General features: G+C 44.1%; 1 protein-coding gene and 3 non-coding genes across 4 annotated transcripts; 3 read left to right on the forward strand and 1 right to left on the reverse strand.

Annotated features, from left to right (window-relative positions):
• On the reverse strand, positions 1 to 8,432 carry LOC149422791 (pyrimidodiazepine synthase-like). The gene is made up of 5 exons (XM_089633965.1): positions 8,277 to 8,432; positions 6,990 to 7,157; positions 2,905 to 3,062; positions 1,479 to 1,724; positions 1 to 242 (listed from the first exon to the last, which is right to left on the reverse strand). The coding sequence occupies exons 1-5, from the start codon at positions 8,299 to 8,301 to the stop codon at positions 114 to 116; spliced, it is 726 nt and encodes a 241-aa protein (XP_089490091.1). The 5' UTR covers positions 8,302 to 8,432; the 3' UTR covers positions 1 to 113.
• Positions 8,433 to 24,748: 16,316 nt separating this feature from the next.
• Positions 24,749 to 24,867, forward strand: LOC149422792 (5S ribosomal RNA). The gene has a single exon (XR_016302467.1). It is a non-coding gene; the product is annotated as a 5S ribosomal RNA (ribosomal RNA).
• A 323-nt stretch (positions 24,868 to 25,190) lies between these two features.
• On the forward strand, positions 25,191 to 25,309 carry LOC149422793 (5S ribosomal RNA). Its single transcript, XR_016302468.1, has one exon. It is a non-coding gene; the product is annotated as a 5S ribosomal RNA (ribosomal RNA).
• A 323-nt stretch (positions 25,310 to 25,632) lies between these two features.
• LOC149422794 (5S ribosomal RNA) lies at positions 25,633 to 25,751 on the forward strand. The gene has a single exon (XR_016302469.1). It is a non-coding gene; the product is annotated as a 5S ribosomal RNA (ribosomal RNA).
• The last annotated feature ends 1,595 nt before the right edge of the window (positions 25,752 to 27,346 follow it).

Here is a 27,346-nt window from a genome sequence, read left to right on the forward strand (position 1 = left end):
TTGGCTTTTATTGAATAAATTACACAACATGTATAAGTGCACTTAGGGTTTTTCTTTATGCAGTGTGAATCATTGGGTATCAAATGAAGTGTCGCTTTAGAACTGAGCATGATTTACTTGTTCAAAAATTCATAGTCAGGTGTTCCCTTGAGCCTGCCTTCCAAGTATTTGTCGTGGGTTTCCACGTCCAGGAAGTGTGCCACAACTGCCGGGTCCTGCTTCATTGCTTCTATCCAGGCATCCTGAAATAAAAAATAAAAACAACTGAATGCATAAGATATTTGTTGAATTTATAAATAACTAGCGGACCGGTAATGCTTCGGTATTGTTTTATCCATGGTCTCCTCGGGCGTTTCCGATTTCTTCTACCATTCAGAGCCCATAGGACTCACATTCGAATAGCGCCCTTTATTTAAATAGATAGATTGATATTATTTCCTCTTTTTAGCCTCTTGGGCTTCGGCAGGGTATACCTCCACACATGAGGTCCCATTGGAAATAAGTTCCTTTTAGGCAATAATATGTCCTCTTTGGGGATGATGTGAAAACGGAATCGGTAAATTATATATTATTTAAGATTTCCACAGGGCCCTAATGTCGGAGAAAAATAGGCGAACCCCGGTGGAGAAAAATATTTCACATATTTATGTAAGCTGAAAATGTTGCTTGTGAAATGATGGAGGACTTAGCTAGCAGTGGTTTAAACTCTGGGTGAGAATCCCACGCATTTGTCCACTCAGCTACTAGCAGGTTAAGCTGCTTAACTTTAAAGGTTTCCACTTTAAACAATACTAAAATATTTCCGTTTAAGAAAATACTAAGGAATTTTCAACAAATTTGTCGGGAACTTAAAATAATTTTTATTGTAAAGTATTCAAGATATATAATGAACTACCGACGATGGCTAAAAAACTTGCACCTTATCGTGGGTTGTGCCTAAATGAGGTAATTTTTTTTTAGATGTTTATAAATACTAGATATAAAAGTGTAATTTTTAAAATCTGAATAAAAAAATATATTTATATAATTGTTGGGATACTGACTGTCCGAAAAAATAAAAAATGAAAGCATTAATTGGTTTGCCCTTCGACTTATAAGCTATTTCCGTGTGTTTCTTAATGTAATAATTCATATTCCACTCTCACACCACATATCTTCCCCGATTGGGGGTAAAGCGTAAAAAATTTTGCCTGCGGCGCATTTTTCTGACTTTATGAGAGTTGTAACTAATTTTCCGATCCCTTCGCTCTCATTTATTCCAGCTGGGGATGCCATAGTTCCATAGGGCTCCAATATTATTGAGGAATTGGGACTAATGTTTGGTGTACGTTATCTACGCATTTAAAAAAATAGTTTAATTACTTGTGCAAACAATAACATAACAGCTTTTTTTACTTGAGATTATAGATGTAACTATTTAGAACTCACATAATGCCATGTTAGTAACTACTAAGTACATAAAATGATGATTTACTTACGAGGACACTAAACCTTGACTTGTCAATAGCGAAGCGGGCACTGCCATACTTCAAGAGCAAACCAAAGCGTTCAAACCACGGCCAGATCATGTAGTCCACCATCCCAGGAGTGTCACCGGCTAGGAACTTGTTCCCCCGCTTGCCCAACTCCCCCTGCACGGCCTCCAGACCCTGGAAGAATTTGGTCTCCAGAGACTCGTCCACTTCGCCCTTGGACATCAGGACTTTGAAGAATGTTGTGGATACCTTGAAAAGATGGGATTTTGTACTTTTTTCATAAGACTACTGAATTCTATCGGTAATTGAGGAGCTTTTCAACAAAGACAAATTTCTACTCCAAACGGTTTTTTTAAATAATTAATTAAAAATCTGTATGCGAAAAGACTAATGTTTTGTAAACCAGATTCTCAACCTGCAACCTCTGATACTCTGAACTCAGAGCCAAGGATCTTAGCGCTCTGTTACGGAGGTCGTTATACAGACCCATACTCTCCACAACCTTTGTGAACATGTAAGAGCATTGACAAACATTTTTTCAAATCTACTTATAATACTTAATATAATGTGTAGATTTCGTACCATCTTTTTTCCAATCTACTTTCCCAGATGCCATTTATACGGAATAATTGATTAAATTTCAGTACATTTCTTGCGTATCCTCTAATTTGTTGAATTTTTTCCATAATTTGTGCAAAGGCACAAGGAGAAAATTGACTATTACTAAAATAAATTAAAAATCTCTTCAAATTATTATTGAAAGGAAATTGCAGGCCTTAGAGTTAACAGGTTTTCCGGTAAACTTTTAGTAAATTACGAATATATTATCATCATGTCGAAACACTTGTTCATGAAAATCCGTTTTTTTTTTACACTAACTCCACACATGTCATAGGAAAAATAATTTCCCCCAGGGTCTATAACATCTTTGGGTATGCTATGTGGTGGGTCTTTTCAAGGAAAGGTAGGAGATGTAGTACAGGAATGAAAAAAGGTATGAGAGGTGGGTAGGAAGCTGCGGGTCAATGTGTCCAGGAGTGACAGAGGTATGAATCCTTCCCTACCGCTGTGGTTCAAGGCGATGGGTCGAGAGGAGAGGTCAAATGGTCTGCCTCAACCTGTCTCTCCCGATCCGGCCTGCTATTCAGTAAGTGGGAAGTCGCATCCGCCGACAAGACCTATAAAAATGTCACCCACGAACCCGGGCACCCCTGCTAAGTCACCGAACGTAGTAAACCACTTAAGGGCGACCAACGGTAGAGGTGTTGGTTATCCAATAAATGGTACCCATACCGCCTCCGAAATTTAATATTTTTGCGTGACAAAAAAAAATCTTTTTATCGAGAAAACGTGAATTGATTTTTAAAAATTAATAAGGCCTGTTAATTTGTCGTGAGGGCAAAAATCGATTTATCTTCGTGCATATTACCCCATTGAAGTTTTCTACAATGAGCTTGTCCAGAGCCTTCCTGAGGGGATCTGCGGAGACCAGCCTCGGGAGCGGGTACTTGTCCTCCACGTATTCAGCAGTCACCAGACTCTCGGCAATGCAGACTCCTTCTGCCACCTCCAGAGCTGGAACGGTACCTGGAATAGCAATTTTCAACAAGTGCTGCCAATTCGTAACTTCTAATACTAGCTTATTATATTATTACAGTAACTGAAAAATTACAGGAAAAGCCAGACAGATCTAAAAATATTTAATTATTTTTCTGAAAACTTCTGATACCTATTAAAAAATGATATATACTAGCAAATAATTCAACAATCTAATTTTGATGTATGTATTTATTTGTCGTTAAAGACAATAAGATTAAAGATTCTTTCATTTTTAATTGAGATCTGATTTTATTTAAAAGGCCTAAGTATAACAGTTTGGGCACCATAATAAGGAACTGAAGTGAAAAATAGATTAACAAACGCTGATTTTGAATATAACTATAAGTTTTATCATACATTTATTATTATACATAGAATTTATAAGTTATTACTTGTTATTAACATCACAAAATGCAATAAATTAACATTTACACGTAATAAAAATAAAATATCCTTTGTATACACACTAAACGGCACACACATCAATGAAGTAAAATATATAATTAGACTTTATCCAACACACTGATGACATCATTAACAAAGCCAATAAAATGCTGGGATTTATAATTCGCATAGCAAAACCCTTCCACAACATAAACACTCTATATTCCCTTTACACCTCATATATTCGCCCGCACCTGGAACACTGTACACCGATCTGGACTCTTTTATACCAAGCCCATATCGAAAGAATAGAAAGAATTCAAAAAAAAATTTTTAAACACATAAATTATAAACTAAACTTACTGTAACGGACGTACTGCTCCAATATCAGCCGACGCCCCATATTATTAATTTGCTATTTGCCCTGTTATTATTGTCGCCCCATATTATTAATTTGCTATTTGCCCTGTTATTAAAGTAAAATATACTGCCGAAAAATGTAAAATTGTTATGTAAAATGTAAAATTGTTACAATAAATGAAACGTCGGAGCTTGGCTAGAGGTATACGGGCAGAGAAGTATTGTGAGAGCTGGTAAAATCATATTCATATTTTAATTCGGGCACGATTGTTAGAACCGTGCCAAAACGTAGTGGGAAGCCGTGCCGTGCGCCATGCGCCGTCATAGCGTCACAAATGACCGGTGGTACGCCGTCATTACGTCCCACGGGCACGGTTCTGAGGATCGTGCGAAACTACCGGCCGAGCGGCGGTAGACGTCCCGGCGGGGCGCCGCGATAGCGTTGCAAATACGGCTCACGGATTCCAGGAATCAAAGAGAAAGTGGGCCCGTGTGCGCGTCGCGCGCCCGCTGGCGGCTATAAAACGGGCAACAGGCCCTCAAAACGTCAGATATCCAGCAACCACCACCAGCTCTACACCTCTCTCTCTGCTCTGCCCTCTACCTCGCTCCGACTTCTGACTCTGCTCGCCTTCTTTCACTCTGACCCCCGCCTCACCCTGGACCACGGACTGCCTACTCCTTCGGACCAGACTCGGAATCAGCTCAAGAACAAGCGACAAGCAATCGGACCAGCTCTACAGCGGCTTCAGAGACGGCCCCGTTCTACCCCTCCACGCCACTGAAGGACGACATCTCACGCCTCCACAGATTGGGATCACCGGCCCCTTACAGTCTTGTGTGTCACACGATTACGTCTGATACATAAGTGGTCCTTCGACGCCGGATCTTTCTGTGGATAAGATGTCACCTTCACTGCGCTCTGGGAAGAACAGCGCTGACGGGGATTCATCGCAGGGAAGCGATGATCCCACACCGACCGGGGCGGCCACAGCCGCGCCCCCCGGACTCCGGCCAACCGCCCCCCTGGCCCCCTCTGATCCCCGAGCGGACCTACTGCCTGGTCCCTCTGGCGCATCACCACCACAGACGCCCCCTGCCGCGGCCGACGTCTCGTCAAGAAGCGAGGCTTCCAGCGAGGACACGCTCCGGCAGGCGCAGCTCGAGCTGAGAGCTGAGAGGCGGCGCACCCAGAAGCTGCAGGACGACCACGCCCGACAGATGGCAGAACTTGTCGCCATGCTGAAGGGCCTCACGCGGACCGCTTCACCTGCAGCCTGGCAACCCGACGGAGCCTATCCCGGAAGCCAGCCATCTAGCGGCCCCGGGCAAAGCTGGGGCTACGCACCCGAGGCGCACACCACTGGCCCACGGGTGGGCCTGCCACAGACTGCGGCGCCCTCTAGCGGCCCCAGTCACAGCCTTGCCTACACAGTGGGGGGAGAGCCCACTGTTTCGCAAGCTACAGCACCACGGGTGGGTCTTCCACAGACTGCGGCGCCCCCGAGCGGCCCCAGTCACAGCCTTGCCTACACAGTGGGGGGAGAGCCCACTGTTTTGCAAGCTACAAAACCACGGGTGGAATACCTACCGACGCCGACGCCGGCGCCTCCGGGCGTACCTAGTCAGGGGTACGCAGCGGAGGCGCAAACCACTGGCTCATGGGTGGGCCTTCCACAGACTGCGGCGCCCCCGAGCGGCCCCAGTCACAGCCTTGCCTACACAGTGGGGGGAGAGCCCACTGTTCCGCAAGCTACAGCTCCACGGGTGGAATACCAGCCGAAGCCGGCGCCCCCGGGCGTACCTAGTCAGGGGTACGCAGCGGAGGCGCAAACCACTGGCCCACGGGTGGGCCTGCTACAGACTGCAGCGCCCTCTAGCGGCCCCAGTCACAGCCTTGCCTACACAGTGGGGGGAGAGGAACCCCCTGTTCCGCAAGCTACAGAACCACGAGCGGACTACCAACTGACGGCGGCGCCATCTAGCGGCTTCACCCACGGCTTCGGGTATGCAGCGGAGGCGCGAACCACTGCGCCGCAGCTGGATTACAGACCAACGCCAGCGTCCCCGGGCGTACCTACTCAGCATCAAGGACGCGAAAACAGCATTCGGACCAGCTACAACGGCATCAGAGACGGCCCCGTTCTACCCCTCCACGCCACTGAAGGAAGACATCTTACGCCTCCACAGATTGGGATCACCGGCCCTATCTACAGTCTTGTGTGTCACGATTACGTCTGATACAATATCTATCACTGCATATTATATAAAAGCTGTTTTTTCTTACAAAATAAATAAATAAATAAGTTGTCATTTAAAAACAAATAAAACACCATCCCATTAAAACACACTGTTTGGTTGGTACGACTGAATCTGCAGTTTCATTACAACCAGTCTACATGAGTAATATATCTATGGTTTACAACACCCACATCAGGGTGGATAATTCGTGAAGAATTCCTTAAATTGCTGGGAATTTCTCAAGTTTTTTTCAAGAATTGTTTTTTTGCAGAGAGAACCTTTTTGTAGGGAAAATGCGGGGATTCTGGGAATTTCTTGACTATAAAATCTCTCCATCTTTTGTGGGTATTTTAGAACATATGCATTGGCAACTCACATAACTTGCATAATCACATTTGAACCAATGAAAATATTTTAATGCAGGTTTTTAAACACCGGTAAATTGTAATACAGTAATATCAATTGTAAATGGTAATATCAGGTGAGGTCATGGATGCTTTTTTGCACTTTGATTCAGTACGATAATATTAGTGATGAGATGCTGATATCTTACCTAGTATTCTTTGATGTTAAAAGAGGGTTATCTTGAGAATAAAAACGTTTGACTTCCATACAAAATACAGCGCCGGTTGAAAAAAAGAACATAGGCTTTTTGAGACGGGTGACTGGTGATGTCAATTGGTGAGTTTTTGAAAGACCCTAAGAATTAAAACTTTGTAAATTATTTTAACTATTAAAACAAACTATAACAATAAAAAAATATACAGGGGTTTATGTTTGAAGGTCATTATTGATTAAAAAAATGGACTGCAGTTCCTCATTAAATAAACGTATTTCTTTATTCAAGGTACTGGAAAACGTTTCAAAATACGAGTATAACATATTACTGGGGGTTTCACTCTATTTCTTATTAAAGATTTGAAAAGTTACCATTAGGGCTCTTGGAGGTCAGCCATTCAGGCTTCTCGGTGAGGTTGACGTTGATGACTTCGTAGTCAACCTTCTTGGCGTTCAGAACCAGAATGGTTCTCTGGGCGTAAGGACAAAACCTCATGCTGTAGATGCGAAGTTTGCCGGAGAAGGGCGGCAACACCGATCCTGGGAAACAAACAACAAAATAGATTCACGAATTTTATTACATTGTTTCATTCAATAATAATGGTTTATATGTATATTTTTTTTTTAGAAACGTACAAAAAATTATAAACCTTCAAAGTATTTTTTGAGGATATTCAACATTAAAAATATTTTTAAAACCCATGAAGAACGTCAGAAACCAGGTTACTTTTAATACCCACGAAGGACGGTCAGAAACCAGGTCACTTTTAAAACCCACGAAGAACGTTGGAAACCAGGTTACTTTCAAAAGTACTGCGTAATAATATTTTTTGTTATTTCGAATTAATCAATAATTTTTGTTATTTGTTTTTGGGGTGTTATGCTGTGTTACGCTAACTCTTTCTTTAGCCAACTTTTCGGACAACGTTACAGTGGCCATCATCAGTGGCAGATGCTGATGATGGACACTGTAACGTTGGCTAAAGAAGGAGTTAGCGCAACACGGCGTAACACCCTAAAAACTAATAACAAAAATACTTTTGGCAGTGAAAATCTCAAAACATATTTAATTAATAATTACTCTCCACAAAAGAATTGGAAAGATATATTTTTGAGGTATCTTTAATCTTGATCTATATAATTATTACTAGTTGTTTCTCATAGTAATTAAGTTGAAACGAAGTGAAATTTCTATAATCATTATCATACCACCCAAATCTGGAAATGTCAGTATTATTATTTATACTAAATAAAAGATAATGTATAAGCCCTAACGAAGCTTGAGATTAGTGAAACCTGGTTGACTGTCATTTATTGATTCGATAAGAAGTGGTGTATCACAAAGTGTGTTTTTTTAATTTAATATAAATAAAAAATGTTTGTTTATTTTGCGCAATCCTGAGTCGACTCGGAACCTATTTCAAATGAATAAAATCTTACGTTTTGAAGGTCCATGGTACTAAACATGCACAACTAAACTTAATTAAAATGTAAATAATGAATAATACAAATTGTTATTTTTTTCGTTGAAACTGTCAAATCTGACAGAAGTAACTCAGCCATAAATAAACCAATCACAACTCAGCTGTCAAAATATACCATTTTTGTAAACAGAACGCGGATTATTATTGTGAATTATGTATAAAATTAAATACCTACCAGTTCCTAAATGTTTTGAACTCATATTTGCAGTCTGAAATTCACTGGATTTACACGACCGAACCGGCAAACGTGCAAAGCAAGATTAATTCTAGAATTCATTTTTGATTCCTATCATTCCTATCCTACTCGATAACTCAATTTACGATTCAAGTGCAAGATATTGTGGCTTTCTGGTGGGGGCAAGGCAATAAAACCAGCCATACACGACACGGTTCGCACTGACCGCCATAACGTCCGACAGGTTGGATAGAAAAACAATTGGACAATAATGTTTATTTTTTCGTGAGAAAATCGTGCGGAATCATACAATCTAGTGAATGTAGTAAAAGAAAATTTAAATTGGATAGATTTCAAAGTAAATATGAGTATAGAGAAGTGGAACTCTGTTTTTTTTAAAATTAACATACCTACAATTCGATTATGACGAGAAACAACCGTTTCAGTATCTGGGATAATCCGGACAATAATGCATTTTGATTGTTATTTCGTTAAAATTCAAAACGTTTGTTTACTTGGAGGCCATCACGTAAAATATTAGATCACGTGTTATTCAATTTTTGCAATATCTTATAGTTTTTTTATAATTTTATGTTTATTTTTATATATTCAATATAATTATTATTCAATTTATAAAAAATCAACCCGTAAAAAACAACGTTTTCTTAGTACGAAACATCTATTTTATATCTTTTAAATCTTAAAAAAGGTTTGAATGAGTGTTAAACCTTCGATCCAGGAACTGGAGTCGATCGGGTAGGACCGACATTTATTTCGTAAATTACTGCTGTAATGCCATCCGATTTCAGAGAAATGCGTATATATGTGTGTACGTGATTGACACCAAGCTTGATGTACACACGAGTAAATACCCACTGAAAACAAGAATTAAGAGTTTTAGAATGTAACGTACTCGCATCACATCGGAAATTATATTTTTTCAGTACCTATAACTTTTGAGCAAAGTGCTTTACATCATGTTTTTCGAGTGTTAATTTTATTTTGTCACACTAATTTCTGTATTTTTACAGAAGCTTATCGCAGTTTGATAATACTGCTAATAATAATAACAAAGATAACTCTCCTATAATATCTAAACGAAATGACACGATGACTGTACACTTTTCTTTAGATATCATTAATTTGTGTTGTCATTGTATTGATTACCCCAGCTTGGAACTTGGCTTTATGTTAGTGGACATAACACGTAACAGGTCAAATTGATAATATTCGAATCAAACGATTGATTGACTGATTTATTAAAATCCTGTTAAAAACGGAACACAGTAGGCCGCTTCCTAATACAATGTTAACACCTTACAATTTGCTCCGAAGGCCACGTTTATTTCTTTTTGATTGCAGACGGCATTAATGGCAACTAGAATTAATAGCAGTGGCAATTGCAATTTCTATGTACTGAACTTCTTTTGGCATTTATTTAGAAGTAAAGTGCCATGTGAAAATTAATACGCGTTATCACATCTGAAGTGCGCAAATCGCAACGCATGATCGACGCGTATTTTATATAAAATGTTCTCATTAGAACAGAGGCGTGCTTGTAGACTACGTAAATAACTTTAATTTTATCGTTTTGCTTTTTATCGATCGATTTTCGTGCCCTTCCGATATCGGGCCTGGTGACCTTGTCCCATATATACAACCCTCCTGGCCATCAATAGATTATAACGACATTATAACGCCGTTAACGTTAACACAATGCTTAATTTTTTTTAGTTATGTAATTGTAATGATACTAATGTCTAAATTTTGAATAAAATATTCCTAACTTCTATTTAAAAAATCTCAGGTACAAAAGAAAATCAGTAGGTACAAGAATTAGGGCCTTTACATAATATGTTTTTGTATTAATATACTTACATTACGATATACGGCCGGAGGAATCCTGCCGGCCCCTGCCCAGTTGCACGCGCCCTCAACTGCCTTTTTAAAGGCATCTCCCGCATATACTAAACTTACCTACGCAGACTCACGCTGGCCCCAACTACTACGCAGCAGAACAAGCAGTAAAAGTATCCCATACTGAAGAGAAATAATAGGACCCACCCCAGGACACCTGACATGAGACAGAAGACAGGTACCATACTCTACACGGTCCCCGCATCCCAGCAGCCCCAACCCGAAGACCCGAGGACCCAGAGGCCATCCATCCTAATGGCTCCCCCGATGCCCTACGCCACCAAGATGCCCGAGCCCCTCGCAGGGCCCTCACAGGCATCAGGACCCAGCCCGCCCCAAGACGCCGCCAGACGCCCCCAACCAGGCATAGCCTCGGCCTACCGCAGGCGCCCCCGACGCCGCTGCAGCCTGTGAAGACAGCTGCCCCTCAGGATGGAGGTTGGACGAGGCCGTCTAACTCCATCAAGAGGCCCCTGTTCCCACCAAGGACCACAACCGATCCAGCGTGGCTACCGGATTGCCGGAGGTTAATGAAGGCGCAGGCGCCGCGAGTAAAGCGCGCCAATACTAATGTAAATTTTCCCCGCAGGTGCCGGCAGGAAGGATTGAGTACTCGCGGTTGTGATGACCCTGGGGAACATGACACACTCTCAGATTACCTCTGCGGTGCAAGGATCTGGGGGCAGGCAAACTGTTCACCTTCAAGTACAACAGGGGTGGCAAGGCAAGCATCTTCGTGCGCACAATGGAGAACCACCGTGCCCTCACGTGCCTACACATAAGCTGAAGAAGGCTATCATCGAGGACCTGCCGAGAGTGGAGACGGCCGAAGTCGCTGAGGACCTAGAATCACGAGGCTTACCGGCCGTCAAGGTGGTCAGGATGACGACCGCCTCCGCCGAATCCCCATCTACCTGGCCCACATCAATACGGAAGTAAATATGGGACAGCTGCACCCGGCCGTCAAATACCTGTGCCACTGCCGCATACGCCTGCAGAAGCACAGAAGTAACCACCTGCAGCATGGCATCAGTGCTACCGGTGCCAGGACTTTGGTCACGGGTCCCGGAATTGATAACACGGCAAAGTGTGTGAAACAAGTGTTTGGTAGAGCATGATTCGGCAGAATGACCCAAAACAACAAGAGATGAGCCCGCCGCATCCTGCAACTGCGGGGTACCACATCCGGCAAACTACAGAAACTGCCCGAAGCGAAGGGCATACGTCGCGGTCGCCTCGCTCCAGCAGCGACTCAGACTGCCCCAACGCCCAGCACAGCAGGGCTCCAGCAGGCCACCTCCTCAGGCGAGGACGGATGAACGTACCTGGGCCCATGTAGCCGGAGGCTCTGGCTCTGCCCCCGCCCAACAGCAGTCCGAGCCCCAAACAAAACAAAACTTTTAACTTAAAACAAATTTGATTTGTGAAAAAAACCCCGACTCTGTGTAGAATCGGGCGGTCCATTTGATAGATTACCATATCTTAACAAATGGATTGCAATATTTAGAACTCATGCAAGGCCGACCCTAGGGGCGCAATTGGAGCAGTCTGCTCCGGTCGCCGAATTGCCAAGGCGCTGATAATACCTAAGATCTAACAGTCCTAACACATCACCCTTGAGATTATTTAAAAAAACGTTACTAATAAACGTTGCTAAAAATATGGCAAAGACGCCAGACTACTATATATATTTTTTAATTTCATCATTTGGTCTCGGGTGTGACCGCCTTTGAGGAAACTTTGTTTGTTTTGTAACAAAGTATTTCTGTAAATAGTATAAAATAACGTACGTCTGTATGAGCGCTTAGTTCTTCTAAACTACGCGACGGATTTTGATAAGGTTTTCACCATCATTATCACGCAAAAATACAATCAGTCGAATATTATTGATTGCAGTGATCACGTACCTACGCATACCTAGGCGTCTAGGTACTGGTTTTAACAAGGGGCGTCAAAATTTTGCTGTATGAGAACGCTGTCCTTGTTATACCTGTATTTCAGTGGAAGACGCTTCAAAGAACAACGTCATTGATCTCTTGGGCACCGGTGCACAGTAGGGAAACACGCCAAACGCGTGCACAACATTTGAACAAGGTTAACATAAATATAGCACATGAGACCGGGTCAACCCTTAATTCTTAAGTTCAACAGCTCGATTGGAAAGATTTGCCGGCCTCTGTGTTTCCTCTCTCTTTCACTATGAGACTCTTCAAGACCCATGTTCACTCCTTCCTCACCTCAAAAGAACCCCCCACACAACTTCCCCAAAGATGAAATAGGCCCGGAGGAAAATTATTTTCCTCAGGTCTTCTTGTAATAAAAAAACATTTTTAATGCAGTAGTGTTTTATGTCTTTCGGAAAATTACACATAAGAGAATGCCTCAGTTTCGATTCAAGTAATTTTAGTTATTCAAATCGTGATAATTTATGATTGTGATCTGTGAAATTCTAAATGATGATTACCGCAATTTATGACCAAAACGTATAAAGGAAAATTCAAGAAATACCATTAAAAGTCAATTTGAGCGTGTACATACTTGTGTACTTACCTTTGCAATATCTCGAATCATGTAATTTGTAGGTTTTGGAGGGTGGGGATAGTACCTACTTACGTCTATGACATTACCTATCCTTCGTTACCATAACACCGTTGTCAAAACATGTGCCCTGAATTATATAGAATCAATAAGTGCGAAGGTTAAATTATTTCAGGAAAGTAAATCAGTAGGTAGGTATGATTAATACTGGATTAGGAAAATCAACGTCTTCATACATTATTTCACTTATTACTTATTATTATGAGTAAAAGTTTTTTTTCAAAAACATGCAAATTTATGAATTTCTTTCAACAAAGGCTCATTTTCCAAAAATAAATAAGAAAATATATTATTTCCATCATTATCATCTAGAAATGGTATAAAATAAAGGTGCTATCCGCGCATATGTCTGTTTGTGCGTTTAGTTCTTCTAAATTAACGGATTTTGATAGAGTTTCACTACCATTTAGAGATTTTTTTCCGGAAGGTTTATACAGGGTGTATCGGCACGTACCCGACAAACTTTAACTAGCTATTCCTTAGCATATTTGGAGTAAAAAATCTTATGTGCACTTTGCTGTCCGGTAACGTTTTTTTGTAATAAAAAATGTGTTATTCATATTTTCACCACGTGTCACCACTGTTTTATCCTTTGTCAAAGTTTGAAAACCCATCTGGCAATATTTTATTCGAATTCCGTTGAATAATGCACGTGTGTACCTATATTGGCGCACTTTTAGAATAACAACGAAATGGCACACCACCATTCGTCTCATTTTTTAACTATTATTATTTAGTGTGTGCGAAAGAGCGAAGACGCTTTTCGACATACTTGCTTATAACAGCTGTTGAACACGAAAAGCAATGCCAATGACAGTGATGTAGTGTGGAAATTTTTAATTTTTTTGTTTAAATTGAAAAAAAATGCTACCGGACAGCAAAGTGCCCATAACATTTTTTACTCCAAATGTGCTAAGGAATAGCTGGTTAAAGTTTGTCGGGTTAGTGCCGATACACCCTGTATATGTAATACATGCGTTAAATTTATAGAAAGTAGAGAAAAGTCGATGTTTTGTAAACAAGTCGTAAAAAATATTTTTTCAGCAATGCAAGCACCTTTATTTAAAAAAATATTACGATGGCTTAACCTTATGAGATATATCAAAATAATTTACTACAAACTTGTTATCTGGAAGAAGCATACATAAAAGTCCGTGGTGCGGTACATGTCTATCTCCTAGGGATAACCCCTAGCAAAGCCAGGTACACGGATAGATAGATAGATAGAGATAGATATTGAGATATAGATAGATATAGAGGTTTTTGTGGTTTGTGACACAACCACAGAAGCGTTTTTGTCTGGCTTGTGTACTCAGCCAGGCCCCGCTACTTTTGCCGGCCGGAGGAATCCCGCCGGCCCCCTGAGCAGGCGCTCGCGCCCCCTACTGCCTTTCTCAAGGCATCACTTTTCTACGCAAAACACTCAACTTACGAAGATCCACGCTGGCCCCCACAAACCGCCCGCAAGCACCTGAGACGTGCTCCCTTTTTAAGAGGAGTCACCGCTCGACACAGATGACCATGTTCCCGACCCGGATGCTCCCCATTGACCACGAGGACTCCCCGGTCGTGGTACCGCCCGGCGCTCGCCAAATTGCGCATCGCACTAAGACCGGGACCGTGCGCTATACGGTCCCCGCACCACAGCCCCGCCCCGAGGACCCAAGGACCCGGAGACCATCCACCACCACGACTGCCACCACGCCCGATGAAACGGAGATGACGGAGCCCGCAGCAGGCCCCTCTTGGGCAGCAGGACCCAGTCCTGCCCCCACGCGCCCCCCGATAGGCCCAGCGTCGGCCTACGTGGCGCCCCCGAGACCGCAGCAGCCGATGGAGACGGCTGCCCCCCAGGATGGAGGCTGGACGAGGCCGTCCAACCCCGTGAAGAGGCCCATGTCCCCACGGGGACCACAACCGCTCCAGTGTGGCAACCGATTTGATGAGTTGCCCGAGGTAAGCGAAGGCGCCGGCGCGCCGCGTATAAAGCGTGCCAATACTAATAATAATTTCTCTCCCGCAGGTACCGGCAGGAGAGACCGCGTTCCCCCGGTCGTGATGACCCTGGGGAACATGACACACGCGCAGATCACAGCTGCGGTGCAAGGACATCTGGGGGCTGGTAAGCATTTTACTTTCAGGTATAACAGGGGCGGCACGGCCAACATCTTCGTGCGCACGATGGAGGACCATCGCGCCCTCACCAATGGACTGCGGGCGGAGGCTCGCGGCTTCCATACATTCACGGCCGAAGCAGAAAAGATGAAAAAGGCCGTCATCAAGGGCCTGCCGCTCGTAGAAGTGGAAGATATCAAGGCAGACCTGGAATCGCAGGGATTCCCAGCAGTGAAGGTGGTCAAGATGACCGCCTCAATTGAGTATCCCCTATACTTAGCGCACTTCAATAAGGAAGTCAACATGGGACAGCTGCGTGCGGCCGTCAAATATCTGTGCCACTGCCGCATTCGCCTCCAGAAGCACAGGAGCAACCATTTACAGCACGGCACCCAGTGCTACAGGTGCCAAGACTTCGGGCATGGGTCCCGAAACTGCTCGCACACAGCAAGGTGCGTAAAATGCTTACTGGAGCATGCTTCGGCAGAATGTCCCAAGAAGACAAGAGATGAGCCCGCCGCATGCTGCAACTGCTCAGGCCCGCATCCCGCCAACTACAGAGGCTGCCCCAAGCGGGTAGCATACGTCGCCTCAATACAGCAGCGACCTGCCAGAAGGGCCCAACGACCGCCGGCAGAACAGAACCCGAGCAGGCCACCTCCTCAGCCGAGGATGGATGGACGCACATGGGCCAACGTAGCCGGAGGCACCGCCCCCGCCCAAGAGCAGCGCGAGACCGCGCCGCCCCCACAACCCCGCCCACAGCAGGAGCCCGTGCGCGCGTCCACCTCTTCTGAAGACAACCTGGACTTGATGGCCCTGCTCCAAGCCGGAACCCCGCAGTGAAGTTTGGTGCACACTGTGCAAAGACGACTCGCACAAACTCTACAAGTGTCCCCGATTCGCCGAAGAAACAATCAGTGCGCGTTGGGAACTTGTGAAAAGCGCACGGTTGTGCTTTAAGTGTCTGGACGGTGTGCACCAGACAAAACGGTGCGAGTACCGGACCAACTGCGGGGTGGGGACGTGCAGGGCCCCGCATCACCGCTTGCTGCACGATGACGCATACACTCGTGACCCCGAGACGCACACAGTCACGAACACGTGGGAATGTGAGGGACAAGTGCTAATGAAAGTGATTCCCGTGACATTGTGCGACCCCGGGGGCCGAGCGACCGTGCACGCGCTGCTTGACGAGGGCTCTGCAATAACCCTAGTCGAAGCAGATGTTGCAGACATCGTTGGAGCCGCGGGTCCGGTACGTGGCCTGCGAATTCGGGGCGCTAATGGGATGTGCTCATCCGATGCTACGTCCCGGCGGGTGAGACTGTCGGTGCGCGGCGACGGAGACGCGTTCACGGTGACGGCCCACACCGTAACGGACCTAGACCTCCCGCGGCAAACAGTGGCCGGCCGCCGGCAAGTGAAACCACGGCTGCTGATCGGACAAGATAACGGGCTGCTTATCGTGTCGCGGGAGGTGCGGAAGGAAGAGAGCGGCCAGATGACGTCCCGGACAGCCCTCGGTTGGATCACGCATGGGAACACCCGGCGCGACGCCGATGCCGACGCCGGGACAACGCTGAGGATGGCTTGTCCGAACGCCGCCCCACCGGCCTCGCTGCCAACGCCCGGGACCACGCCGCCGGAGACCAACCATGCCACCGGGGACCGTGCCGCCGGGGACCATGCCGCCGGGGGCCTGTCCCGACGCCGCCCCACCGAACTCGCCACCGAGACACACTCGCCAGAGGGACCGGACGCCAGGGACCACGCCGCGCCCGCAAGTCGCAGCACGCCTCCCGAAAAAGGGTGTAGCCGAGCTCCACGGGGGGAGTGTTACGGACGTACTGCTCCGGGCTCGGCCGCGGTCGCCAATCTATAATCTACGCCAATCTGTCTAATCCTAAATTGTATAAAATGAAAGAAATGTTTAAAATTTGATAAGTTAAATATTAATATCCTTCTCGCGAAACTGCAAGCCCTTGGTATACATGGATCATTCCTAAAATGGTTGAATAGTTACCTCTGTAACCGCGAACTGATGGTAAAATTAAATAATAAAGTCTCATATAAATTTAAAGTAACATCTGGAGTTCCTCAAGGCTCTCATCTGGGCCCACTTCTCTTCGTATTGTTTATAAATGATTTATCTTTATGTTTCGAAAATGTCAAATTCATTCTATTTGCAGATGACCTAAAGCTTTTTAAGATTATAAAATGTTTAAATGATGCACTTATCCTTCAGCATAATATAGATAGACTTGCTAGCTGGTGTGAAATAAACAAATTATTCCTAAACGTAAAAAAGTGTTTCCACATGTGTTTTTACCGTTCACGGACTCCAATAACCATATCGTATTCAATTAACGATAATGAAATTGCATTAGTACCATTTATCAAAGACCTTGGTGTTATTTTTGACAGAAAACTTACCTTTGATCGTCACTGTGAAACAATTTCCAATAAGGCCATGCAAATTCTAGGTTTTGTAATGCGTAACACAAGGACTTTTCAAAACATTGAGTCAATTAAATTACTCTACTGCTCTCTTGTGAGATCGCACCTAGAATATGCATCTCCTGTATGGTCTCCGATTTATACCTGTAACTTACACCGCTTGGAGAAAGTACAAAGAAAATTTCTTCGATACGTTCAATTCAAATTGAGACAGCCTGTAATTGATATCTGCTATAATACATTAATGTCTGGTCTAAATCTACCACTTCTTTCTACCCGGCGAACTATTAATGACATTCTTATACTTTTTAAATTACTGAACAATCTCATAGACTGCCCTCAAATGTTAAGTGTTATAAATTTTCGTGTCCCTGTTAAATCAACTCGACTCCACCATCTTTTCCACAGTGACAATCATAGCACTAACTATTTGTATCATTCACCGTTGGCGCGTTTTCACCGCACTGCCAACACGTATACAGACCTTTTTGATATTTTCAAAACCTCACCGTCTTGCATCAAGGCAAAAATACTTGGTTATGAATGTAATTGATATGTTTGTGAAATGTTAAATGTCTGTTTGTACTGCATCATACTGACTGTTGTGTTCTTCTTTATGTGTAACATATATATGGTGTTCTATACATATACATTCCACATATATACATATATGTGAAATGTATATGTATAGCATCAATAAAAACTGCTTGTGGATGTATTATTTTAATGAAAAATGCTATTTCTAATTGTCAAGTTTCTTACAGCCCTGAACTGTGTACTTATAATCCCATGTTTCACATTACTGTAAAAGCCTTTTATGGCGTTTAATAAATAAATAAATAAATAAATAAATAAAAATGTATGTCTGAACCCCTATGTAAAAATGAATATGTAACCAATAAATGAAACGTCGGAGCTTGGCTAGGAGACACGGGCAGAGAAGTATACCGAGAGAGCTGGTGGATTAATAGCATTTGATTAGCATAGCATTTAATTCGGGCACGGTTATGAGAATCGTGCTTATACGAGAGGGAACGTTCGGCCGCGACCCGAAGCAAAGGGCCGTGCGCCGTCATAGCGTACGAGGTGGTTTGCCGCCCGATCGTTCCACCAGCGCGATTCTGAGGACCGTGCCCGAACAAAGAGAGGCCGTGGTCACGTTCGACCACAGGGCCCGAAATTACCGGCCGAGAAGCGGTAGCTAACCCGGCGGCGGGCCGCGGGCGCGTCACAAAACACGGGCCTCGATTCCAGGAATCAAAGAGAAAGCAGGCCCGTGTGAGCGTCGCTCGGCCAGCGAAGGCCGCCGGGGTCTTATAAAACGGGAACAGTCCCTTGAAACGATAGATATCCAGCAACCACCACCAGCTCTACACTTCTCTCTGCTCAGCCTTCTACCTCGCTCCGACTTCTGACTCTACTCGCCTTCTCTTCTTCTTCTGACCCTCGCCTCACCCCGGACCTCTCTGCCTCTACAACAAGACCCGGATCTACGACAAGGACCAGAATCAGCATCGGACCAGCTACAACGGCTTCAGAGACGGCCCCGTTCTACCCCTCCACGCCACTGAAGGAAGACATCTCACGCCTCCACGGATTGGGATCACCGCCCTGTTTACAGTCTTGTGTGTCACACATTACGTCTGGCACATGTAGTATATGGCCGCTGTAGGTCGCCGCTGGTGCTGATGCTGGATGATGATACATGCAATTTTAGTAGGGTTTTTAGGTAACAAATTTTTTCCCTACCGAGAAAATACAAGGCCTCTAAGTCTATAAAAGCCAGGTAATATTTTAATAAACCCATATGAGGTAAAAATTGTGAGGCGCATATGACGCCGTTCTATTTGTATAAAGAACATTAACTTTAAATTCAGTAAATTTAAATGATTCACCACTTCATGGAATATAAGAATCTAGAAAATGAAAAAAAAAAAAAAAAAAGCCAGGTACACGTGATATATGAGACATAGAGAGAGAGAGTTTTTGTGGTTTGTGACACAACCACAGAAGCGTTTTTGTCTGGCTTGTGTACTCAGCCAGGCCCCGCTACTTTTGCCGGCCGGAGGAATCCCGCCGGCCCCCTGAGCAGGCGCTCGCGCCCCCAACTGCCTTTCTTAAGGCAAAGCTTTTTTAGCGCAAATACTCAATACTACGCAGATTTACGCTGGCCCCCACAAACCGCCCGCAAGCACCCGAGAAGTGCTCCCTTTTTAAGAGGAGGCACCGACTTCCACAAGTCAAGATGTTCCCGACGAGGATGCTCCCCGCTGACCACGAGGACTCCCCGGTCGTGGTACCGCCCGGCGCTCACCAAATTACGCATCGCACTAAGACCGGGACCGTGCGCCTTACGATCCCCGCACCACAGCCCCGCCCCGAGGACCCAAGGACCCGGAGACCATCCACCACCACGGCTTCCACGACGCCCGACGCCACCGAGATGACGGAGCCCGCAGCAGGCCCCTCTTGGGCAGCAGGACCCAGTTCTGCCCCCACGCGCCCCCCGATAGGCCCAGCGTCGGCCTAAGTGGCGCCCCCGAGACCGCAGCAGCCGATGGAGACGGCTGCCCCCCAGGATGGAGGCTGGACGAGGCCGTCCAACCCCGTGAAGAGGCCCATGTCCCCACGGGGCCCACAACCGCTCCAGTGTGGCAACCGTTTTGAAGAGTTGCCCGAGGTAAGCGAAGGCGCTGGCGCGCCGCGTATAAAGCGTGCCAATACTAATACATCTTTCTCTCCCGCAGATACCGGCAGGAGAGACCGCGTTCCCCCGGTTGTGATGACCCTGGGGAACATGACACACGCGCAGATCACAGCTGCGGTGCAAGGACATCTGGGGGCTGGTAAGCTCTTTACCTTTAAATACAACAGGGGCGGCACGGCTAACATCTTCGTGCGCACGATGGAGGACCACCGCGCCCTTACCAACGGGCTGCGAGCGGAGGCTCGCGGCTTCCACACGTTCACGGCCGAAGCGGAAAAAATGAAAAAGGCCGTCATCAAGGGCCTGCCGCTCGTTGAAGTGGAAGAAATCAAGGCAGATCTGGAATCACAAGGATTCCCAGCAGTGAAGGTGGTCAAGATGACCGCCTCAATTGAGTATCCCCTATACTTAGCACACTTCAATAAGGAAGTCAACATGGGACAGCTGCGTGCGGCCGTCAAATATCTGTGCCACTGCCGCATTCGCCTCCAGAAGCACAGGAGCAACCACTTACAGCACGGCACCCAGTGCTACAGGTGCCAAGACTTCGGGCATGGGTCCCGAAACTGCTCGCACACAGCAAGGTGCGTAAAATGCTTACTGGAGCATGCTTCGGCAGAATGCCCCAAGAAGACAAGAGATGAGCCCGCCGCATGCTGCAACTGCTCAGGCCCGCATCCCGCCAACTACAGAGGCTGCCCCAAGCGGGTAGCGTACGTTGCCTCCATACAGCAGCGACCTGCCAGAAGGGCCCAACGCCCACCGGCAGAACAGAACCCGAGCAGGCCACCTCCTCAGCCGAGGACGGATGGACGCACATGGGCCAACGTAGCCGGAGGCACCGCCCCCGCCCAACAGCAGCGCGAGCCCGTGCCGCCCCCACAGCCCCGCCCCCAGCCCCGCCCACAGCGGGAGCACGTGCGCGCGCCCGACTCCTCAGAGGACAACCTGGATTTGATGGCCCTGCTCCAAGGACTCCTGAGGATGCGATCACAGCTCGCCCGCTGCACAACAAGAGCAGACAAGCTCGTCATCCTGATAGAGCTCCTAGACACCCTCGATGCCTAATACCGAGACGGTGAAAGTCCTCGTATGGAACGCATTTAGCGTGCGCAACAAGACAGACGAACTGCTCGCTTTGGCAAACGAATTACACACCGACATTATTCTCCTATCAGAATCTCACTTGAATCCAAGCGTACCGCTGAGAGTGCAAGGTTTCGAGATTTATCGTGACGACCGACAAGAAAGATCAGGCGGAGGAACCGCAATATTCGTTCGGCAATCTATGACGTCCACAAGAATCCCCACTCCGAAGTTGAAGTACGCCGAAGTCACCATAGAGGGTAGAGCGCACACCATCATCTCCGTATACTGCACCCAACGTAACCTAGTGAGAGAAGATCTCAATAAATTGCTCAATCTGGGACCGATTGTTGTGATGGGAGGCGATTTGAACGCCAAACACAACTATTGGAATAACTACAGAGGAAATGCGAACGGAAATACGCTCTTTACACACATGCAGACAAATACCTATTCGATAATGGCGCCCGACAGACCTACGTACTACTCGCAACTATCTAGATATCCGAGTACACTGGATATAGTACTCGAGAAAAATGTCAAGACAATATCTCCACTGCGCACATTAGACGAACTGTCATCGGACCACCTACCCGTGAGCTTTACTATAGGCGGCACAACTTCAAGGACCCCCAGAAAACAGCGCAATTACAAGGATGCGAACTGGGAAGGATTCAAAAAAGAAGTCAACGAACGAATTCATCTCACTTCGGGAACTCTGCGCTCGCCACAATAGATCGACGCAGCTACAAGCACTCTCACAGAGATTCTTCAAACAGCACAAGATACACACATTCCTCTAAAAGAAATACACCCATACACGATCAAGCTTCCCGAGTACGTTCTATCGCTCATCAAGGAGAAAAATCGCCTGCGACGCATGTTTCACCGCACACGCGACGAATATTTCAAGACAGCGTATAACTGCCTGCAGAGGGAAATCAAGACCGAAATCGCAGAACTCAAGCGCGAACTTTGGGACAAAAAAGTCGCATCACTCACGCCGAAGGATAATTCCCTATGGAAAATGGCCAGCGCGCTTAGACATAAAGATTTCACAATCCCCCCGCTACAGAAATTGAACGGCCCCGGGACGGCGCTTTCGCTACAAGAAAAAGCTGAAACACTCGCCGACGGGTTCGAGAGAGCCTACGCCACTACAGACGGCCTTTCCGACCCGGCTACAGACCGGATCGTAGCTGACTCTCTACGAGACTTGAGGGAAGCAGAGCAGACAAACGCTGAAGATATTCACTTTGCTACGCCAAGCGAGATGCTGTCACAATCAGGCGATTGAGAACAAACAAGGCGCCGGGAAGCGATCAGATTCACAACATTTTACTCAAACATCTCCCTCAAAAAGCCATCATCTACACAACAAAATTGTTCAATGCCTGCCTCATGACCGGACATTTCCCCCAGATTTGGAAATCGGCGACCGTGCTGCCTTTCGCAAAGCCGAATAAAGATAGAACGCAGCCGACAAGTTACCGGCCGATTAGCCTATTATCTACGCTGAGCAAGGTATTTGAACAAATTATACTCAACAGGCTTGTACCACACCACGACGACAACAAAACGTTGCCAGACGAGCAGTTCGGCTTCAGAAAGAGGCACTCCACGACCCATCAACTCACCAGAGTAGCGGAATACATCGCAAGAAAATTTAACGAACATCGCTTCACCGCTGCTGCGCTCATCGACCTAGAGAAGGCATTCGACACCGTATGGATAGACGGGCTCGTGCATAAACTGCACCGCACTAACACGCCCATATACCTAACGAGACTGATACAGAAATACCTAAAGAATAGATCGTTCAGAGTGTTCATAAGGAACGTGCTATCTTCAATGCGTGAGATTCCAAAAGGCGTGCCGCAAGGAAGTTTACTTGGACCATTTCTCTTCATTCTGTTCACCTACGACATCCCCCGAGACGAGAGATGCAATTTGTCTATCTACGCAGATGACGTCAAACTTTACGTTTCCTCGCTGAAAGCGAATATGGCCGCTATTTACCTACAGAGGGCGCTCGACGCGCTCGTAGAATACTACAAAAAATGGCGCCTGAAACTGAACGAGGCAAAAACTGAAGCCATCATGTTAATCATCAATAGACGGAGTCCGCTACTTCCCAAAACCAAACTCCTCGTCTACTACTCGCTCATTCGTCCAGTACTCTCTTATGCGATTCCCGTATGGAGCAGCATCTCACACACAGACCACAAAAATCTACAGACACTTCAAAATCTCTGCATTAAAATCACATACAACACGAGACTCAGAACAAACCTGAAGAGATTACACGAATGAGAACAAATTCCAACTCTATACGAATTCACACACAGACTGACTGAACGCTTTTACAAATCACTCATACTTAGTAAAAATCCACTAATACGAGACATAGGACAATACAATGCTCCGAGCGACCTGACATTCAGATACACACACAGACTACCTAAACACATCCTCATGGACCATGACCACATATGGCACATACCAGAACTAGACGCGGACGAATAGCGAGCAGTAGGTATTTCCTAAACTCCCGACCTTCTTCCCAAATATATAATGTTTATATATCTATTTATATATTTATATAATATTTTATAATTTGTATGTATATGTATGTTTATTTTCTATCTTCCCATAAGTATATATTAACATAAAAACAGACACACACACACACATCTCAAAAATGCAGGACATCATATACCGATGTTACTGAAGGCCGCAAACGTTTCAAGTTGACGTTCGGCCGCTCCTTCCTGGGTAAGGTTTTCTGCGATTTTCCTTACTCCCAACGGCAAATGCGGAAGGACTCCAACAAAAGGGCGCAGCCAAAATTTCCTCCCCATTCCCAACACAAAACAAACAGACACGTATGTAGTATATGGCCGCTGTAGGTCGCCGCTGGTGCTGATGCTGGATGATGATACATGCAATTTTAGTAGGGTTTTTAGGTAACAAATTTTTTCCCTACCGAGAAAATACAAGGCCTCTAAGTCTATAAAAGCCAGGTAATATTTAAAAAAATGGGTGTGTCAAGCCTACGCAAGACAGAAGTGAAACTTCTAGTATTCTTCTCTCTCTCTCTTTTCATTTCATTCTCTCTTTTTTTCTGTCTATTGACATATTTATAAGTAGCATGTGATAAAAAAAATTAAAAGTTATAAAAAAAGAAAAAAAAAATTAGTTAAAGCGGGGATCGAACCTCGGTTCTTCACGACCACAGTCGTGCGCTCTGCCTGTAGACAGCGAAGATGAGTTAGGAGAGTGAGTTAAACTAGGTATATAATATTAGCTAGGCTCCTATAGCGAAATGATCCCGTTTTTTCGTCACGGTCATGAGTCGGTTTTACTCCGGTCCTCGAAATTGCATGACGCGCGTAAAGAAGTTTCACTTCAAAAAATTCCTGCAAAGTTATGGATGTAATTACGATCTTTTTCAAGCGCGTATGTAATGATTATTTTTATCAACGTCGCATACACCTTGCTAATGTTTTCAGTATTATTAGGGCTTTTTTATACTAATTTTCATATATTTATTGGCAGGTAGAGTAGAAATTAATATTGTTTAGCGTTTGCCAACGACCATACCATGTTGAACACACCGGTTCTCGTCCGATCACCGAAGTTAAGCAACATTGGGCGCGGTCAGTACTTGGATGGGTGACCGCTTGGGAACACCGCGTGCCGTTGGCCCATTTTTTATGGTAATTTCATGTTTTTTTTTATTTTTTTATCGTTACTATCATTAATAATATCATAAAATTCTTTAACTTTTCAAGTATGCTACAGGCCTAAAATATTACTTAGTGGATTGATATTATGGTCAACCATTGAAAAAAAAAATTCCTGCAAAGTTATGGATGTAATTACGATCTTTTTCAAGCGCGTATGTAATGATTATTTTTATCAACGTCGCACACACCTTGCTAATGTTTTCAGTATTATTAGGGCTTTTTTATACTAATTTTCATATATTTATTGGCAGGTAGAATAGAAATTAATATTGTTTAGCGTTTGCCAACGACCATACCATGTTGAACACACCGGTTCTCGTCCGATCACCGAAGTTAAGCAACATTGGGCGCGGTCAGTACTTGGATGGGTGACCGCTTGGGAACACCGCGTGCCGTTGGCCCATTTTTTATGGTAATTTCATGTTTTTTTTTATTTTTTTATCGTTACTATCATTAATAATATCATAAAATTCTTTAACTTTTCAAGTATGCTACAGGCCTAAAATATTACTTAGTGGATTGATATTATGGTCAACCATTGAAAAAAAAAATTCCTGCAAAGTTATGGATGTAATTACGATCTTTTTCAAGCGCGTATGTAATGATTATTTTTATCAACGTCGCACACACCTTGCTAATGTTTTCAGTATTATTAGGGCTTTTTTATACTAATTTTCATATATTTATTGGCAGGTAGAATAGAAATTAATATTGTTTAGCGTTTGCCAACGACCATACCATGTTGAACACACCGGTTCTCGTCCGATCACCGAAGTTAAGCAACATTGGGCGCGGTCAGTACTTGGATGGGTGACCGCTTGGGAACACCGCGTGCCGTTGGCCCATTTTTTATGGTAATTTTATGTTTTTTTTTATTTTTTTATCGTTACTATCATTAATAATATCATAAAATTCTTTAACTTTTCAAGTATGCTACAGGCCTAAAATATTACTTAGTGGATTGATTATTTTTTTATCGTTAACATCATAAACAATCTTATATCATTCTTTAACTTTTCAAGTATGCTACAGGCCTAAAATATTACTTAGTGGATTGATATTATGGTCAACCATTGAAAAAAAAAAAGGCGTTAAAAACAAAAAAATAATGTGCGATGGCCGAGAATCGAACTCGGATCAACTGCTTGGAAAGCAACTACGCTGACCATTACACCACCAACGCCAGTTGTCGAGATGAGCTAAGAAGCATTTATATTTTACTTCAAAACTTTGACTAGATCAAATGAACTTTAATCGGTCCCGCATTTTCGTTTCGGTCATGAGTTCGTTTTACTCCGGTCCTCGAAATTGCATGACGCGGGTAAAGAAGTTTCACTTCAATAAACCCATATGAGGTAAAAATTGTGAGGCGCATATGACGCCGTTCTATTTGTATAAAGAACATTAACTTTAAATTCAGTAAATTTAAATGATTCACCACTTCATGGAATATAAGAATCTAGAAAATGAAAAAAAAAAAAAAGCCAGGTACACGTTAGCTAGTGATCCATAAAGCTGTACTAATTAAAGATTTTAGCAATGCATAAACTTTGTTCTAATGTATGTTCTTTTGTCTTGTTTACTTACATATTCTAATAAGTTTTCTTTTCTGTCTTCTCTCTATATTGTATTATAACTATTGATAAGTATCATGTAGGTAAATGACACTTGTGTCGTTAATTCTAAATAAATGAATCACAGCTTACCTTGCATACTAATAATTATCATTATTTAGGTAAGTGTGAGCACACACACGAAGTGTAGAATTCCACAAAAACTTTTTATAAATGTGCAAACATTATTTATTGGAATTTTAAAATTTGATAGGTATTATTTATTTATTCAACAGCCAAATAATGGCCTTTATAATACAGTGAGTATCGAATTACAAGCGTACAGTGGTAAACAGGATAATAATAGCAATAAATGAAACAACAATTAATGTGTAAACAAAAACACTGTTGCAAGTGATGCAGTTATTGATATATAAGTGCAGTAAGACAATGCATAATTGAAAATAAATGTATACCAGTGTAACAATAGTTGAACTAATTTAAACTAGGTTTGTATAAGACCTGTCATAAGTGGAAGTATGAGGTGTCTATGATAATAGTCAGTAGTGAGTTTATTGTTACCCACAAAGTTAAGATGCTTATGAATAATAAATATTTTTTTTAAATAAAATAATACATATGTTAGCTAACACTATAAGATATCAAGGAGCCATGCAGAAGAATATTATCATTATGCATTATATAAAGAAGAAACCGATCATTGGTCGATTATATTTTTAATATATGTAGTAAATCCACTTTATATACATAACATAAAACAATCAAGTAAAAGCATGTCGAATAAAGTTTAAGTACAGCCGGTTTAGTTTACATTGTTTACAACAACAACTCATTACCGTCAATTACACAAACACTTCGAAGCGA

The sequence above is a fragment of the Hesperophylax consimilis genome, chromosome 7 (assembly GCF_061612785.1).
Source record: "Hesperophylax consimilis isolate HC1 chromosome 7, BYU_Hcon_1.0, whole genome shotgun sequence".
Classification (NCBI taxonomy): Eukaryota; Metazoa; Arthropoda; class Insecta; order Trichoptera; family Limnephilidae; genus Hesperophylax; species Hesperophylax consimilis.